The sequence below is a fragment of the Physeter macrocephalus genome, chromosome 6 (genome assembly GCF_002837175.3).
Source record: "Physeter macrocephalus isolate SW-GA chromosome 6, ASM283717v5, whole genome shotgun sequence".
NCBI lineage: Eukaryota > Metazoa > Chordata > Mammalia > Artiodactyla > Physeteridae > Physeter > Physeter macrocephalus.
In genome coordinates, this window is record NC_041219.1 from 17,798,659 (window position 1) to 17,817,494 (window position 18,836).

Genomic DNA, 18,836 nt, shown 5'->3' on the forward strand with positions numbered 1-18,836 from the left:
ACTGAGCCTGCGCTCTAGAGCCCACGAGCCACAACTACTGAGCCTGTGTGCCACAGCTACTGAAGCCCGTGCACCTAGAGCCAGTGCTCCGCAACAAGAGAAGCCACCACAATGAGAAGTCCCCGCACTGCAACAGAGCAGCCCCCCTCACCGCAACTAAAGAAGCCCTGCGTGCAGCCACGAAGACCCCAAAATAAAATAAATAAATTTATTTTTTTAAAAAAGAATATTTAAAAAAAAGATATGAGCCGAAAGAGCCTTTTATTGGGGGAGGGGGAAGTATTGTGAATGAGAGACATTTTATAGGAAAATCGTGAAATTTAGTTTCTACCGTAAAATTCTGCAAAGGATTTTTGAATTTTGGTAACTGGGAACCAGACAGTGGCATTCAAGGTGGAAAGAATAAAATTTTTTTGAGGAGATAGATGGAAGAAAAATCAAAGAATGTCAGAGCTCTCTATGCCAGGTCTGAAGCTAGTTATTTCCCTTTGACTTATGATTTTAGCAACCCCTCAAAATTGGTATTATGTTCATTTTTCCAAATGAGGAAAAGGAGACTCAGAGTCACACAGCTAAATAAGTAGAGGCAGCAAGATTCAAACACAGGCTAGTCTGGCTCTGGGCCGATTCTCTCAATGAGAATTGAAGAAATTCATTGTTAGCCCTCAGTGCTCTATGACTGATCCCCTTGCTTATTGGGTTATTTGTTTGCTATGTGCCTCCTGCAAGTAGCACTTGCAAGTGAGCAGTCTGTGTTGTTCAGTTATATGGTTATATCCCCAGTACTTAGAACAGCGCAAGGCATTCGATACAAGTTTTTTAACCTACAAAAACAAGTAAACACGCAAATAAATCATAGACCTGGCAGTGGAAACCGAGCCTCTCCACTCACATTTCCCTTATTTGTCACAGCTGACCACAGTCCCTTTTTCTTGGTTTTCTCAACCACCACTTGTGTCCAGACATCCCAACCAATATACAAAATGAGTAACAATGCTTGATGTGAGAAGTTCATATAACCAGAGACTACTCCATAACGCTTGCTTGTAGAAAATGCTGATATAATCTAAAAGACTCCAAGAAAAACCTGCTGAGACATGATGTTTTTCTTCTTCTCCACTTTCTTAACTGCTACCTACCCCTCTATAACAATAATAGTGAAAAGAGTAAACCTGATTAAACATAGTGTGACCTCCTTACCACCCTTCCTAGGACTCAGTGATGTGTGTGTTTGGTTGGCTTATGCATCTGCTTGAATTAATTTTATATAGTGTCCTGAGAATTTTATTTTCCTCATAATTTGGCACTTGACCAAATAGTGGTCAAAGTAGAAAAATGGGCCTTTGCATGATGGTTTGATACTTCTCCCAGAAAAGAATGTTCTGGCCTTTGATGTATTTGTTTTGTATCTAGGAGGTGGTGGGACTCATTGTCTTTAATAACCTGGTTCATTTGAGTAACCTGAGACTACTGGCCTTTGAGTTCTGATTTATTTTTTAAAGCTATATACTATTGCTTTGCCAGTGGACTGCACATAAGAATTTTACTACGTTGTTTACTGTGACATTGATGAATGAGCCACTTTCTTCTCTTCTGTCCTTAAAACTGAAGTGGAAGAAAGTTCACAGACTCTTTTATATTTTTGCATATAACATTTGTACAGACTCTTTACCAATGATAGTTTTCATTTTGCATCTTTCTTTCATCATTTTCTGCAAGTTCTTTGTACATTATTTTCCAGTGGTGATTTAAAGGCTAACCATGTGTTTTGAGGCTGTGTATATAATAAAACATATTCTTTGTCATTCAGAACTCTGCATTCTGTTGCATACTATATATGTATATAAATATCTACATATAAATAATAGTTAACATTTATTATAAACACAGAATATGCCTATGTACTGTAATAGCTACTTCGTGTGTATCCTTTCAGATAATTCAGTAATCTTATGAAATAGATTTTATTATCCTCATTAAAAAATAATAGACTATTTTTAGAGCAGTTTTAGGTTTACAAAAAAAATATTGAGCAGAAGTACAGAAATGGCATATACTCTCCCACCCTCCTATACAGCTTCTCTGGTTGTATTAACTTGAGCTCATGTTGTACATGTTACAATTAATAAGCCAATACTGACACATTATTATTAATTAAAGTCCATAGTTTACATAAGGGTTCACTCTTTGTGTTGTATATTCTATGTGTTTTGAAAAATGTATAATGACATGTATCTGCCATTACAGTATCATGCAGAATAGTTTCATTGCCCTAAAAATCCTCTGTTCTCCACCTGCCCTCTTTTTGTAACAGAGAAAATTATAACTAGGAGATGAAATTCTTTTCCAAGGTTCACATAGCTACATAAGTGTGAGAGCTGCTCGGCCTCCTGGCATCTGTGCTCTTAACTGCATGATCATTTAGTGAATCCAGCTGGGTAAGATTCTTGCTAATTCTTACTAACTTCATCAAAGTGTGATATGTGTAGCAAGTATTTTGCCTGTGCTTTCCTTTGAACTTAAAGTGCTGTGAGAAATATCGCAAGAGATTTTTAATTTTTAATTATTGGAAATTTGACAAGCCTTGTGAATTAAAGAGGAGTTATTGACTGGAGTAGCATTAGTAAAATGAAAGAGGGCAACAGAGTGAATTTTTTAAATGAACGAATAAAAAGGAGAAGTCATATGGAGAAATGAGTCAAAGTTGCATGAAATGTAGAATATTAGCTTAACCATACACCTCTATCTTTGGAAGAATTATCTCCTTAAAAGTGATTTTAAAAATATATGTGAAGGGGAAAGAAAAACATCACCTGAAGTTTATGTGGTAGATAGCGTTTAAATTAGAAGGAACAGACAGATAAGATTGTTTCTCTTTACTTTAGACCCACAGCTTCTGAATACCACCCCGTGCCTTGCTTCCACCCAGTTAGCATAGATCTTCATTTTAACCTTGCAGGACGAGACAGAACTGTTTTAGGAAAGGTCTTCTTTGGGTTGTTCTCCTACCTTGAGTCACCCCTTTTTGTTACTCTGGAGTCAATTTTGGTGCAGAAGCTATAGCACAGCAAAGAATGTCTAGTTTTAGAATCTGCCTGGATTATGATATTATTTCATGAAAAATCAGTTTATTGCATATAAGCCTTTGCCCCTACTTTTTGCTTATTTTTTTTCTGAGGATTACGGTAATGTTTACTTAAAACTGTAGCTAGGGAGAAGATCTAGCTTTAGATTAAATCCTGATTTAGCAGTATTGTAGTCCTGAATGACAGCAGCAAGGATAAGCAGTAGTTGCTTGAGAGTCAACAAATTGTGACTTAGTTTCTTCCTATATAAAGTGAACATTAAAAAAAAAATAAAGAAATAAAATAAAGTGAACATTAAGACAAAATCATCTCAAAGCTAAAATAGTCATCATTCCTTATAAGGAAGAATGAATGAATGAATGAAGAGAAACAGATCAAAGGGAGAAAATAAAATAGAAAACGAAAATATGTTGCCCACCATTCCTGAAAACTCTCTTATCCTTTTGGTTTCCGTGAAACCATTTTTTCCCTTTTTTCTCTTGCTCTCCTGGTCTCTTCTCTTTGACGTCTTTAATGAACTCACTCTCACTGTCTCTTCTAATCTTGATGTTTCCCAGGATTCTGACCTCAGTCTTCCCTCTCAACATATTCTCTTTGATCATCCTCGTTTAGATAAAAACAATGTTTTTTGATGATGATGACTAAGTAGACATTAGTCTACTTCATTTGGGCCCAGGAGGTGAAGAATCCCTTATGATCCACTGCTGAATCATCCATTTTCTCTGTTTTTCAAGGGTCGTAAGAGTGAGGCTGAAAAATTCTTCTTGAAGGCTATTGAGCTGGACCCCACCAAAGGAAACTGTTACATGCATTATGGTGAGTGGTTGATAGTTTTTTTTCCATGTCCCCCACGTTTACAATGAATGTTGATATGAGATTTACGTTGTGCTGCCAAAGAACATTTTGAGAGGACATTGACTTTGCTGTTGTAGATGTAGCCTCATGCTATAGTCTTGCCTTCTTGTTCAAAGCAGTCACGTTCACAAGGGCTATGCCTTATGGTTACTTTTAGTAATTTTCATAGGACTTCAGTGGGGCAAGGTATTTTCACAGTTTTGTTTTTTGTGTTTTTTTTTTAAGTTCAGTTTGGAGTTTAAATGAGGTCTCGTCAGAAAATCATCTTGCTCCTTGCCTGATGCGTGGTATATAATTAAAATATTAGCTCTCTTTTCATTCTAAATGATAATGTATTGCTCACTGAATATATCATTTTGAAGTTTTAGAGGCTTACATTTTGGCCTCAGAGTCTTGCTTTCTGAAAGATATGGAGTTACCCCAGCCTGTTCTCTAAATGCCTGAGATTGGGGTCAAGGATAAAAACTGTAAAGGCTGTAAAGGATGTGTCTCTCACTCGGTTTATCTTAATCAGTCTGGAATGAAGTTACATAACAACTCTGTCACACTCCATGCTGTCATTAGTAGTGAGTCATGTGTTCAGTGAGGCGAAGTATGTAGCTGGTTTGGTGTCGGGTAAGATGTGCTGATTTCTACCATATTTTCATTTGGACTGGCTTTCAAAGAGCCTAAAAAGCATTTACTTTTGCTGATCCCTTGGAAAATAAAAACAAATTTTTGAGCACTGTTGGCTTTGACGTGTTTGTTTTATCAAGTAGTAAACTTAAAGATGGATGGAAATGAAAAATCTTAGGAAAATAAAGCTAATATGCTTGTATAATATTAAATTTCTTCTTCCATTTCCCAACTAGTAAAAATAGATCAGTGACAGGCTATGAGTGTGGAAAATGGAAATTAAAAAATGGAGGATACACTTAACCAACCACCGGTCCATTTGTTTATATTGTGTGTATATGTTTATAAACCTAGGGTTGTGATACTTTATCTTTCCAGCATAACATAGCATGTAATTTCACACAACTTATGGCATCACCACTCCTGATTTTGTTTCACAATGCAGTTTTATTGCCATGTTAAAATAGTAGTCAACTAATTTAAGTTTGCTGCAAAATTTAGTTTACTTCTTCAGGTTTTCTTATATGAAATATTTTAAATTAGGATTTTCTCATGCATATTGTTTTGAGTGCCCCTACTGAGCTAAAGTAATTCCCTGATTATTTTCTATGAGTGCTAAAGGACCTCTTGTCATTTTATGAAATAGGATTTTTTTATCCTGTCTTGCTGCTTGCATTTTCTGTACCTCAAACTAATCCTACTTACTGCATCTTCTAAGCTTGTTTCCCATAATTTTATTATATGCTTTAGATTTTTCACATTCATTTCCTTTAAACTTCATCATTGCTTCATCTGAAATGCCACTGAAAAAAGTCACTATTTATTAATTTTAAGAGCCCCTTATTTATTATTCTGACTTGTCTATCTTTACCCACTTCTATCTTTTTATTTATTATTGTTTTTTATATTACAGTATTCTCCTGAAAATAATTTTTTTTCCAGTGGTAGTAATAGGGAGTATTACTCCAATGAGAAATTTTGGGATTTAGTTTTAACAGAAAGTGAAACAAATTCTTTATTTTGTATGTTATTTGGAAAACAGTGATAGATGTTCTGTAAATGCATGTGTAAAACTGATTCTTCTTAGTACTCAGGTTATTTTAATTTGGGGGCATATACCTATTATTAGAAGTACATTTATTTTCCAAGGGAGGAATAAGTGCATAATTCAATATATTTTTATGAAATAGTTTCAATATTTTTTCCCCACTCTGGAATAGGAAATGGAAAGGACTGAAGCATCAAAAAGTAGTAGTTAAGGCAAAATAACCTGCAAACAGACAGAAAGCCCATAGCTGAGGGCCTCATATTCCTATCTCACTGTCCTCAGGTTATTTTAAAATGTACATTTAAAGGAATATTAATGATTTTTATTTGGAAAAAGTCTGCTTCAAATGACTAAAATTTAGAACTGAAAAGTTCTTTTAAAATTAGCTACTATAATCCCGGTTGTACAAATAAGTAGATTGAAACCAGGAGAGATGAAGTTGATTTGCCCAAGTTAGCTGTAAGTAACTAAATTTTAATATGTATAAGATGCAAAGCACTGGTCTGTTTTCAGAAAGTGAGTCTGTGCTATGTAGGCAATAAATAGGATGATGTCATTTTTAGAAGGTGATGTGGTGGGCATTAGGGTACTTCTTGAAACCAAATAATCAGGTTAAGCATCTTTGAGGAGGTGATATATGAAATCTTAGCTTATGCCAGCTCTTTGAAGAGCCAGATAAGAGCATTTCAGACGAAAGAAACAGAAAGTTCAAAAGTCGCAGGCAAGAACAAGCTTGTGTTCACAGCAAAGAAAGAGGCTAATGTGACTGGAGCATATTAAACCTGATGGGAAAGTGGGAGGAGATGAGCTTGGAGAGGAGGCAGGGCTAGAGCCCAGGGGCCTTTGTAACCAAGCGAAGGAGTTCGCATTTTATTTTAAGAGCAATGGAAGGGACCATGTGGCAAGACAGGATGAGAGAAAGGTCAGAGTAGAGCGAGGGGAACTCTATTGCTGTCTCACAGACAAGAAAATGGTGGTGGCTTAGGCTGGGGAGTGTTGTGGGAATGCAAATATTTAAATTGAAATTATACACTTACCTTCCTTAGAAAATTCTAAGGTAATTAATAGGGAAGACCTATTTTCCATTTTTGTACCATCAATATCTAGCATATTGCCGTGTCACAGTAATGTGCAATAAATGTTGAGCTCAGATATATTCTTAATTTTAGAATTGGATGGAGGTTCCAAAACTGACTGAAAGTTTGTTCCGTTAGAATTTGTTTTACTCTTTCTCCAAGAAGATGCATACTATGATTTTTATATCAGTTCTTCTCCAACTTACTGGTTATGGATATTCTTAGGGTATTTATGCCCATGGATTGAATGAATAATAATAATAATACTTCTTCAGCTTAAAAATAAATGTTTAAATGAAATGTTAATGTTAAATGAATGTTTATGTAATGTAAATGAAATGGTAAATGTTGTTTTGAGTCTTTTTTTTTTTTTTTAATGCTTTTGTAAAAGCCAATGAAAATGCCAGAGTCGGTGAGTTTTGTTCTATTGGAAATTCACTCTGCTGGGTGACAGTGTGCTTTTCATTTGCTTGTTAATGATACAAGTGACTTGGAAAACGCCATTCAGTTGGGAATAGACAGGAAATTACAGGAATTTATACTGGCTGCAATGGCAATTAGAAGGCAGTATTTAAAAGTACTATTAGTTATTTTTGTTTTGAATCCACTAGTTTTATGTCTTGGGAGAAGGTATTGCATTAGAGATTGCCTTTTTTTCTTCATGTGGCTTGCAAGAAAGAAAGCAAGGCAGGTTTTTTAAACTGGTTTAATAAGTTGATTAAATGTAGGCCTCTGTGGTACCTATAGTCGCTGGGATTAAGATTCCCCATCTGTAAAATGAAAGGGTTGATGTGGGCTTCCATAATGTTTTCCAACTCATATTTCATGTTGTGTCTAATATATACTTAATTTCTCACTGGTCTTTCATCAAAAATTTTAAGGAATGTATAAAAAATAGGTTTTAAACTATGCTATCAGTAATAGTATAATGTATTCATATCTCATCAAGCTTACAGTGTACTCCCATGTCCATAAAAAACAAATCATGTCTAGTCTTTACAGAACTGAATTTATAAATGTCAAAGGTGAACATTTGGTGCCCTGATGTCTCATGTGGGCCTGTTATTCAAGGGATTCTCCGTGAATTTCCTTTTGGCACCAGTAGAAAGCTTCTGCCAAAAGAATGAAAGTCAAGACAAGTCCCTCCTTGTCTCTTTGTCTTCCTTTGTTTTTTAAAGAATTACTGGAAAAACCATTTTTTCAGAAAAAATATAAATCTTTTCTTTATATGCATAGTAGTAAATTTAATATAGACTGAAATAACTAAAACCAATACATATTTGTTATAAGGTACCTACTATGCATAAATCTGGGGCAGATGGAAAGTCATTAGATATTAAGCACCAAAGCATAAAAAGTTAAAAGGGAGCAGGTTGTGACAAATTATAATGAGTAGAAGTACTCTTTTATGTAGATGTTGGATGGTTCTTCTTTTCCCATCTACCTCTTAACCATATGTTTCTAAGAGCAAAGACTTTATTGTCTTTTTCTTCATTATTGATCCTCTCTCTGGGTGATGTTCATTTCCAACAATAGTTACAAGTCCTGATCTTCTTCCTCCAGTTCAATATTTAGCAAGCACTATACTAGATGTGTTACCAAACTCAGGTCCAGCTGCTTGCTGCTCAAGAGGCAAGTATTGGTAGAAAGGAAAAGTTGCTTTAATCAGAAGGCTGGCAATCTGGGGAGACTGTGGACTCATGTCCCAAAGCTAACTCTGAAGATTCTGCTCAGCCATGCTAGATTTTAAAGGGAAAAATCTCAGTGAATCATCAAGACAGGAGGTCAAGCTCTGCATCATTTTCCATTGCGGGCAGGCTGGCTGACTCCTCATGATCTTTCTTCAGATGTTATCTTGCCAATGTGGACTGCCTGCAGGATCGCTAAGGGAGCTGCTGGGGGTGGAAAGCTAGTCATTCTTTAACTACTTAATTGTTCATTCCTACTTCTTTTAATTTAGGGAAAGAATCAACAGATTAGGCAAGGTATTGTGCACATTCAGTAGAGCATAAGTCAGGAGTTAGGTTAAATGTTACCTAGTGATCTCATTTCTATAATTAAGGTTTAAGGGGAACAGAAATAGACAAACAGGAAAGGGGCAAAAGAGCTGTTACAAATCCCCACTTGTCAGACATCATTCCATTTCTATGGGATTAAGGATGAAGGTCCATCTTCTATAACTTCTTCATGCTGACATAGAGCACCATCTTCTCAGAGTAGAAGATGTTGACACGGCTCTGTAGCATCTCTTTGCTGACAATTTTAGTTGCCTGCTTACATATATGGGCACAGCAAGCTACAATTATTTTGATGCCCACAAAGATATAGATTATTATGAGCAACAGTGTTAATCCCATTCACTTGAGGCCAGTTCTTGGAATTGTGCTATTCATAGATTCGGTACTGCTCAAGGTGGAGCAGCTTATGTCATGGCTACAATCTGGTCATCATGCAGGTAGCTTTTTCCCCTCTAGTAGTAATTATAGTCTCTGTAAAACAACTCAGGAATGTGCATCAGACACTGAAAGACTCTGTGACGCTATTGTCCTTATCATTAACTACTTGAGCCTTCTCTTTTGTGACTCAGGGAGGCTTGGGAAACTTCAGCTTTTCTACAAACAAGAGGCAGGGGACATGGAGGGACCTTTGTACTTGGGTAGGAATTGGGGTGGGGAGCCACAGGATTCTGCGCAGTTTCGTAGAGATACCACAGGGAACAAGACAGGTTCCAATGTAGACTGCAAACTGAAGAGGGAGGCACAAATTATAAAAATAATAATTTAATTACAATTACAATTAGTTTTTAAAAGGAGATACAGTATCAACTAACGGGCCTTGACCCGGGTGTCTGGGGTGCAGGAGAGCTGTGCATGGTGCATGTAAGCTTTATTTAAATGATGAGTAGAAGTTCTCCAAACAAAAGTGTAGAACTGAGGGGATGCAATAAAGAACATTAAAGCAGAGAAAATGCTTGAGGCAGAAGGCACGGCATGTGTCTGGGGACAGAACTAGGACCATAGTTAGATGCTAAGAGAAGATACATAGAATGTACATCCAAATTGAGGAAATCCAAATTATGAGAGCTGATCATTTTTCATCTTGGGCCCACAGAGAAGTGTGGACTTTTTAAAACTATAATTTTCTTTATTATTTTTTAGAAGTATTACTATCAACAAGATTAGAATCCTGAAAACTTCTTACTACATTTATCAAACAATTTATGATCTAACCCAGTGTTTTCAGACCCTGAACTTCTTTGGTCATTATCTAACCCCTGTGAGGTAGGAATGGATCCCAATACATTTCACTAAGATAATAGAAGTTCAGAATTTTCAAGTGACTCTCCAGATCAGAAATTTTCAACATATGTCTGTAGTGGGAGAAGAACTTGAAAATCCATCTCTTTCAACTTTTTAAGTCCAGAACTTTCTGTTAATGTTGTAGTCTGTTTTTCTCCAGCATGGTTTATATATATTAAATTTCATTTTAAAAAGTAGTTACTGGAGAAAATTGTTAAAATATTGGGTTTGACTTTTCATCAGTGAACATTAAAAGAAGAAGCTTGAAAACTATGTAATGGGTTGAATTAGTGAGAGGCTTATGGTTTGTTTTTGTTTTTTTTTTTTTTTTGTGGTGTGCGGGCCTCCCTCCGTTGCGGCCTCTCCCGTTGCGGAGCACAGGCTCCGGACGCGCAGGCTCAGCGGACATGGCTCACGGGCCCAGCCGCTCCGCGGCATGTGGGATCCTCCCAGACCGGGGCGCGAACCCGGTTCCCCTGCATCGGCAGGCGGACGCGCAACCACTGCGCCACCAGGGAGGCCCTTGGCTTATGGTTTTTATTATTTGAAATTAAAATAGAATATGGCAGTGAACTGAGGTTGGTTGTAACATTTCATTTTTAATCACTTCAGAAATTGTAAGAGTAATTTTAAAAATTAAATAATGACCTAAATAGTGGTATTTCCTTGATTAAAAATGGAAATATATTTTGGGCCTTTGCAAAAATTACATTGAGATTCCAGTTATATTCAACGCTTAGGACATTTTGCTAAAATGTTAGTGCTTTGTGTGCTTTTACTGCTCCAAGGACAGTACAGGCAGTTTACAGGTGTATAATTAGAATTGGATTTTTCTAAATGTTGTTCCAAACTATTTCACTTCTTGCCTAGGATTTTTTATTTTTAAATTCCCTCTTATAACAATGTGTTTAGTAATTTAATTTAATCTTGCTACCTGTGTGTATTTTATATGAGATACTTTCCAGAGACGTTTAGAGTTAAAACTTTCCCATGAGTAAAATGGGAAGAAATAGGGAAGGGATTAGCTAAGCTTACAAGCCAGAAATGAAGGGAAAATTAAATGATTAATTTGTTTCAAAAAAGGGATATAGTTAAAGGACGGACAGTAAAGTGAGAGGAAATAATTTCCTTAAAAGCAAAAGCTAAAAGATCAGGCTACTTAAGACATGAGAAACTCTATAAAACTACGAGGAAAATAGAATACAAAGACCAAGGGTTACAACCAAACAGTTCTCAAAAGAAGAAATATAATAGGTTTTAAAAGATAGGTAAATGGGCTTCCCTGGTGGTGCAGTGGTTGAGAGTCCGCCTGCCGATGCATGGGACACGGGTTCGTGCCCCGGTCCGGGAAGATCCCACATGCCGCGGAGCGGCTGGGCGCATGAGCCATGGCCACTGAGTCTGCGCGTCTGGAGCCTGTGCTCCGCAACGGGAGAGGCCACAACAGTGAGAGGCCCGCGTACCACAAAAAAAAAAAAAAAAAAAAAGATAGGTAGACATACAATTTCATTAGAAATCAAAGAAATTCAAATTCAAGTAAAGAATTCAATGAATTCTTTTCAGCTGCTCTAGCACTTATTCTCAGTAATTCTTCTCTTGGTAATATACCTTAAGAAAATATAATTTTTTTCTGTGTTTATCAACAAAGATAGTAATCAGAGCACAACATTGCTATTTATTAGAGGCAAAAATTTAAAAAGCATCTAAATGCCTCAAAAAGGAAAATAATTAAATAAATTATGGTTATCCCCTTTTGAGGAAATATTATAAACCCTAGGTTAAATTTATAAAGAATAATAATAACAGAGGCAACTACCTATGTTATGGTACATGAAGAATGATTAAATTATACAAAATAGCTATATCATTAAAAAAGCAAATTAAAACAAGTAAACAGTGTTAAGAATGGATATTTTAGCTTTTTGGACTTTTACAGTCAATTTTTTTGGGGGGGGCAGGCTTAATGTTTTCTATTTTATGTTTTCTTTAATGAGCATATTAGTTTTGGAAGGACTAAATTCTTTAGCAAAATGTGAAAGTACAAGCATCTTAATCTATTGCTCAGATAGTCTGTAGAAAAGATAGGAAAATTATTATAGTAACCAAATAATTATCCAAAAAGTATTTAACAGAACTCAACATGTAAAACTTAAGACAAAAATTAAGTGAGAAAGGAATAAAAAGTAGAGCAAGGCATCTTGTCTGAATTCTCTATTAAATACTGTATTTCCATGATGAATTCATCAAATATAATAACAGTACAAACATTTACTAAGTGCTTTTGTGTCCTGAGAAATTCGCATTTAATCCCTACAAAAGCCAGGTGATGAGGTTACCTGTCTCCATTTTACAATGAGGAAGGTGAGGTCATCAAGCTGTAAGGTAGATTACCTAAGATTTCAGTGCCACTTAGTATAGAGGCAGCATTTGAACCAGAACACTCCTGACTGCTGTGTTGCACTGTCATCAACTCTATGTCAGTGTAAGAAATGAACACAGATATTTTACATCCATGGATGCTTTATTGGTGGATGATGCAGTATGTATCAGATACACTGAAAGTTGGGAATCACTCACCTTTTATTATCATTCAAGACATTTAGAGGTAGAAGACTATTTCTATTTATCTTGTCAAACATGGACAACTCATTTAAGGTCCAAGCTTCAGTGAATGATGAGGTGGTCTTTGTTCTTCTGTTGTTTTTTACCTTTTTATTCTGAAGCCATAAAAGACTTGAAAATAAGAGGGAGAAGTCTTTATGGAATTCATGCATTTATGATGACTCTTCCATTCTTGGTTCTATCTGAATTTTCTTCTGAGGAAGGAGAATAAGTAAGAATTTTGTATACATATAATATTTATTATTTTGAATCTACTACTTATTGGCCTTTTAAATTTCATTTCCAATAAACTTTTATAGAAAGTATAATATAAAATACTACTTAAAATATAAACACTTTATATAAAATTTTAGTTTTCACAGTACAACTAAAACTCTTAATATATTAAGCACATAGTATATCAATCTTTATCCCCTATGCAGTGTATACTTGACCCTTATAAGCATTTTTCATAAAACACATTTAAAAACCAACTCATTGTAGTGATAGCAATCAGGCATCGCGAAGCCTGGCGCCATTGTCATACAAATGGCCACTTGTTAGTAGTACAGCTGTAAGCAAATGTCTTTACCTCTCAGCACTCCCATTTCCCCATATGGAAGATGCTCATAATACCATGCTTCTGAGATTCCAAAATGACATAGGTCTGACTCACTGTCTTAGTCTATTCAGGCTGCTATAACAAAATACCACAGACTGAGTGGCTTATAAACAACAGAAATGTATTTCTCACAGTTCTGGAAACTGGAATTCTGAGATCAGGGTGCCAGCATGGTCCGGTGAGGGCCCTCTTCTGGGTTGCAGATTTCCCCTTGTATACTTGCACGGTGGAAGAAATGAGGGAGCTCTCTGAGGCCTCTTTTATGAGAACACAAATCTCAGAGCCCTCATGACCTAATCACCGTCCAAAGGCCCTACCTACTAATACCCTCACCTTGGGAGTTAAGATTTCAACATTTAGACCGTAGCACCCCCCAAGTTTTATTATATGTATTATATTTCAAAAAAGAAGTGAATACTATTGTTATACAATATACAAGGATTATAAGATGCTTCACAGTACTAGAATGATTAAATCAATTCAAGTAATATGGCATGGCCTGACTCCAGAGTGTTCAGAATTTACATAAAGGAAAGTGCTTGGTGTCATGCCAGGCACATATGTATCCATTAATGCTAGTACTCTTATTATGGAATCTCAGTGTCAAACAGTTACATTTCTGACCCAGTGCTGGGTGCTTTTATGCACGGTTTGTCACTCCACTAATCTAACCCTGTTAGATTAAAATAACATTATCCCTGTTTTACAGATGCAAGATTTAAGGTATCAAGAGTGTAAGTGACGTATCGAAGGCCCTTATGCCTAGTAACTTGGAAGAGCAAGGATTTGAACCTTGTCTGATCTCCAGCCCATGATATTTTTACGGTTTGCCTGGTGCTTTCAAAGATTCACTCTTAGGAAGTATGAGCCTGGTGGGTCTTCAAAGGTGACACAGATCCAGAATGCTGAGATTTTGGAGGACTGCTGGGGGAGAAACCCACGGAGCTCTCGTAATCATGTACTTGAAAGCCTCAGGGAGGAAGGGCAGCTTGAGGTCATCAAGGCAGAGAAAGAGCCTGAAAGGGGCAGATGGAGGGAAGGAGCTTAAGTAGAGGGGAGTGAAAAGAAAAGACAGGAGGCAAGGCACCAACCCCCACCCTGGGCGGTTTTATTCATGCTGCCTTGTTCATTCCTTCTGATAACACAGTGAGCTTATCCTTGTTTAAAAAGTGAGGAACCTGAGTCTCAAAACCAGAGAATCTTGAAAATAACCAGGTGGCCTTTCTCCAGCACTGAACACAATACCTCACACAAAGAAGGTGGTCAGTCAATATTCTGTTCAATAAAAGAATGACTAAGGGAGGATAGACTGGCTTTCAGCTGGTTTTACTCTTTCCTTTTCTTATCTCTGCTTCCATTTTTTGCATGGGAATAGAATCTACCTTGTTTAAATCATTTGTGACTAAATCTGGTTTTGCTAAGAAAAAGGTACAGTTAAGTTCTTGTCTTAGTCCACTAGGGCTGCTGTAACAAAATACCATAAACTACATGGCTTATGAACAACAGAAATTTATTCCTCACAGTTCTAGAGGCTGAAAGGCCCAAGATCATGCTCAGGTCGATTTTGTGCTGGTGAGGCCCACTTCCTCATTTACAGCCATCTTCTCTCTGTGTTCTCCTGTGGTGGAAGAGAAAAGGGAGCTCTCGAGGTCTCTTTTATGTGGGCACTGATCCCATTCGTGAGGGCCCCACCCTCACGAGCTAAGCACCTCTCAAAGGCCCCACTTCCACATACCATCACTTTGGGGGTTAGGATTTCAGCATATGAATGGGAGGAAGGCACAGACATTCAGACCATAGCAACAATTTACATATATTCTTTTGAAGAGTTTGTATAGGACTCAAACAGCTATAAAAGCAAGATGGCGAGAACTGAATTAAGTTTTGGATTAGGGCACAGAAAATGCACTGGATTGGGGACGGCAGATCATGGAGTTTAGAATGAGGCGCACCCGGCCCTACTGCTGATTATCTCCTTGAGCATGTTCCACCTTCCGCTAGCCTCTCCGCTGCTCAGTTTCTTAATCTGGAGATGATTGCTACTGCCTCAAGTTGTGAGGATTCACTTACAATTTCATAAAATAACTAGCATGTAATAAATGCTCAGTAAATTGTAATAATGGCCATTTATTCTTTTAAAATTATAGTGGAAACCATACTAATGTCCTGGAATGAATGAATTGTATAGAAAAATTTTTGAATAAGATATATAAATAAGGGACAGAAATTAGGGGAAGAGGAGACAGAATAAAAACCTAGGAATTAAGAAAAAGAATAAATCCTTACCTGTCAACGTGCAGACAGGACCAGAGAGAAAAGGAATAATTGCTTATAAGAAGAAAGATTATAAGTCACAAGTAATTGGGAACAGGGAAAGAAAGGGTGGGGAGGAAAGAGACAGAGACAGAGACTGTTTTTCCAGTCTTAGCTATTTGATTTAGTGACTGAATGCACTTGGGAGATTCTTGTTTGCATTCTGCCTCTGCTTAATTAAAACAGTTGTTCCCAAAGGTACGTTCGTGTACCCTGCCACTGACTCCTCCGTGCCTTCGTGGATGCATCTGTAAGTGAATACCTCCACAAAGCCCTTAGAGATGGTGTGGAGCACAGTGAGAAGACTCTGAGCTCTTCTTAGGAAGAGGATGTAAGCTCTTTGGCCACCTCTCTCCATTCTCATTACCGCCTGCCTTAACTTAGTCTCAGAGGCATGTTCCTTTCTGTAGTGACTTCCGTGTCTGCGTTTGAGTCCTCTTTCTGCCTCATCTCTTTCCTTACAGCTGCTTTGTCTCAGGTTACACAATATCCTAGAACAAAGTGAGGCTGCTTACCTCTGTCTTTGATTAGGTTGTACCCCTCATTTAGTTATGTCTTTCTCTTCATCTTTAGGTGATGAAACTCAGATTGTTTCAAGTCTTAACATGAATGTCTCACTCTTGATGAAGCACACCTGATCTCTATTGAATCTATGTATTACTTAAACTTATAATGGGATTGACTTGCTTCCCCCTCCGTGCCCCTTCCCCCGCTCCTCCACTCTCTCTGATCTCTTCAACTCCTCCCCAGTCTCCTCTCTTCTCCTCCTTGCTCCCCGCTAATTCCCATTCCCCATCTGACAGTCTTCATAACTCCATCAGTTTCATAACCCTCCTGGAAAGAGTCAGGGGAGAAATCAATGCAATAAAGCAATGCTAACCTTCCTGACCTCCTTTTCAGGTGAGCACGGAGCCCTGGCCTGCTGTTCTTCTACTCTCCTTTGCACTGGACACCTTTCATTCCACCTGTCCAATTCAGGGCAAATTCTTGGCCTCATCCATGTCCCTGGATCTTAGGGATGGATCCAGGGCCTTCCAGCCTCAAAGTGAGCAGTCCAGATTGATCTACTGGGCGTCCTTTTCCTTGTTTCCCCGGCCCACCTGTTTTCTTAGCCAGTAACCGTGGCACATTTATCACACTGAGTCTGTCTCAGTAAACCAGAGCTTTTATTAACTCAGGCAGCAAACGCACAAAAACATAAAGCAACAAAACTCATAGAAGGGCAGGGGAGAGAGATTGGTTTGAAGAGTGAGAGCATGCCTCACTCAGACATTCAGCAAGCTTCCCTTCCGAGAAGCAAGAGAGTAGATTCTCCTCCATAATTTTATTTCTCCCAGGCATAATGAGCGCACATTAACAAGTAGCCTGTCTTCAGCAGACTCTCTTTTCAACAGCTCGTCTAAATCCTGACCATTGGGTTATCACCCACGCTGTCTTACCAGGAATGCATTACTCACCTCCCCTAATAGAAGCAGCCCATGAAGGGCTCACCTCAGCTCCACTTTACCCGCTCTTCTTGTTATCGTTAGATGTCACCAAAAGCAGTCCGTCAGAATCCTTCCACTGTGGCTTTTTGCTTGTTCCAGTCATCTGAATCTTTGGAAAAAGCCCTCAGGTATAGGTTGCTTCTGGATACTAGTAATGTTCTTTTTCCTGATATGGCTTCTGATTATATGACCATAGTCACTTTGTAAAAATTTCACTTACTTGTGCCCTTTATGTATATTTAAATTTGATTATAAGTTGAACAAAGCCAAACAATCCACCTCCATCCAGAAATGATGCACTTAGCTTGATACCTTGCACACCTCCCTTTTCAAATTTATATCCATTTTATAGTTAAACTAGTTAAACTATCTCCATAATCTCCTCTTTCCTCTGCTAGGTGGGAACTATTCCAAGGATAAATGTTGCATTTATCTTCATATCCCCCATATCTTGTTTATACAAGGCACAATGTACATATCTTGGGTTGGATACTTTAACCTACAGTTTCTTCTTTTCCCAAACTGTTCAAGTGATTCCTTAGTACAGTGGAATATAATAAATTTTAGCCACCTTAGGTAGTTTGAACTGTTCTGGAATTAAGATATCTTTGAAGGTATAATTGATGTTTGGATCACTTGTTGTATTCCAAGGGAAATTCAAAGCCCTAAAACCATGGCCACGGCCACCATGTTGCTCAAGTCCAAGAGACACATTCATAGAGACATCATTGTGAATGGCACCCTTGAGAATTGTGCAGTGCCCAGCATGTGTGGCCATTCACTGCAGCCCTGCCTAAAAATCACTGTGAGATGAGAGTCTATGAATAGGCAAGTGCCTGGTGACCTGGGCTAAGTAGGTTCTAGCTTGCTCTGGAAGATGAAGCAATATGATTAGTTAATTCAGTCCTGCCACTGAATATGTATTTATTAAATCCCCACCATGTGCCAGGAAGTAAGAGAGTGAGCCACTGTGATATCTGGGGGAAGAGCATTCCAGGTAGAGGGAATGGCAAAAGACTGTGGAGCATGGGTCTTTGTTACTCTGGTGTGTTAGATGAATAGCAAGGGGCTAATATAATTAAGTAACCAAGAAGAGGGAGAGTAGTAGAAGACAAAGGAGATGAGGTCAGAGAACCGATGCAGAGGTTGGGGGGAGAGCCCCGTGCTGGTCATATCAGGCAGTGTAGTCCAGTGTAATGACTTTCACTTTCCCTGGGTCAACTGTAGAATGACGGGATCTGACAGGATCTCTTTGACTGCTGTGCTGAGAATACCCTGTAGAACCAAGGGCAGAAGTGTGGAGACCCATTAAGAAGTTATTGCTGTAATCCCGGGGGAGAAGATGGTTTGAGACAGGATGGTATCAGTAGAAGTAAGACAATTCTGGATACATTTTGCTAATCTGATGTCTTCTCTAAGGGGAACTATTTTAACGCAAATGCTATGTTCTAGGTGTTATTTTATAAATAAGATTTTCATTTGCTTTTGACCATTTTTAAAGCTATATATGAATGATTTTTTACTGCAGAGAATTGGATCATTATGACACTTATTACAGATCATTTTATCTCCTTAATTTAGTAGCATTGATCATAAGAGTGAATTTTTCATAGTATTTTAGTAAGAAATGACAGTTCCACTAAGCTAGGGAGTTTATATGCAGAACTTTTAAGCAGTATTTCAGCCTACGGCTTAAGGCCAGCTTACAATTTTATGGATTTCTACCTTTCAGACAGCTTTTTAAATCCAGGAATTAATGAAAGATTGATCTTCACAGGCTTGTCATATTGATATGTTGGTAAAAATCTACCAAGTAATTTAAATTGTTCAGTTA

General features: G+C 37.6%; 1 protein-coding gene across 1 annotated transcript in view; it reads left to right on the forward strand.

Moving 5' to 3' along the window:
• Positions 1 to 18,836, forward strand: part of TMTC2 (transmembrane O-mannosyltransferase targeting cadherins 2) — a 439,654-nt gene that overhangs the window by 347,595 nt on the left and 73,223 nt on the right. Inside the window, exon 7 of the mRNA XM_024122943.2 lies at positions 3,821 to 3,902. Within this exon, the coding sequence (XP_023978711.1) occupies positions 3,821 to 3,902 (82 nt within the window). The remainder of the gene's footprint in view (positions 1 to 3,820; positions 3,903 to 18,836) is intronic.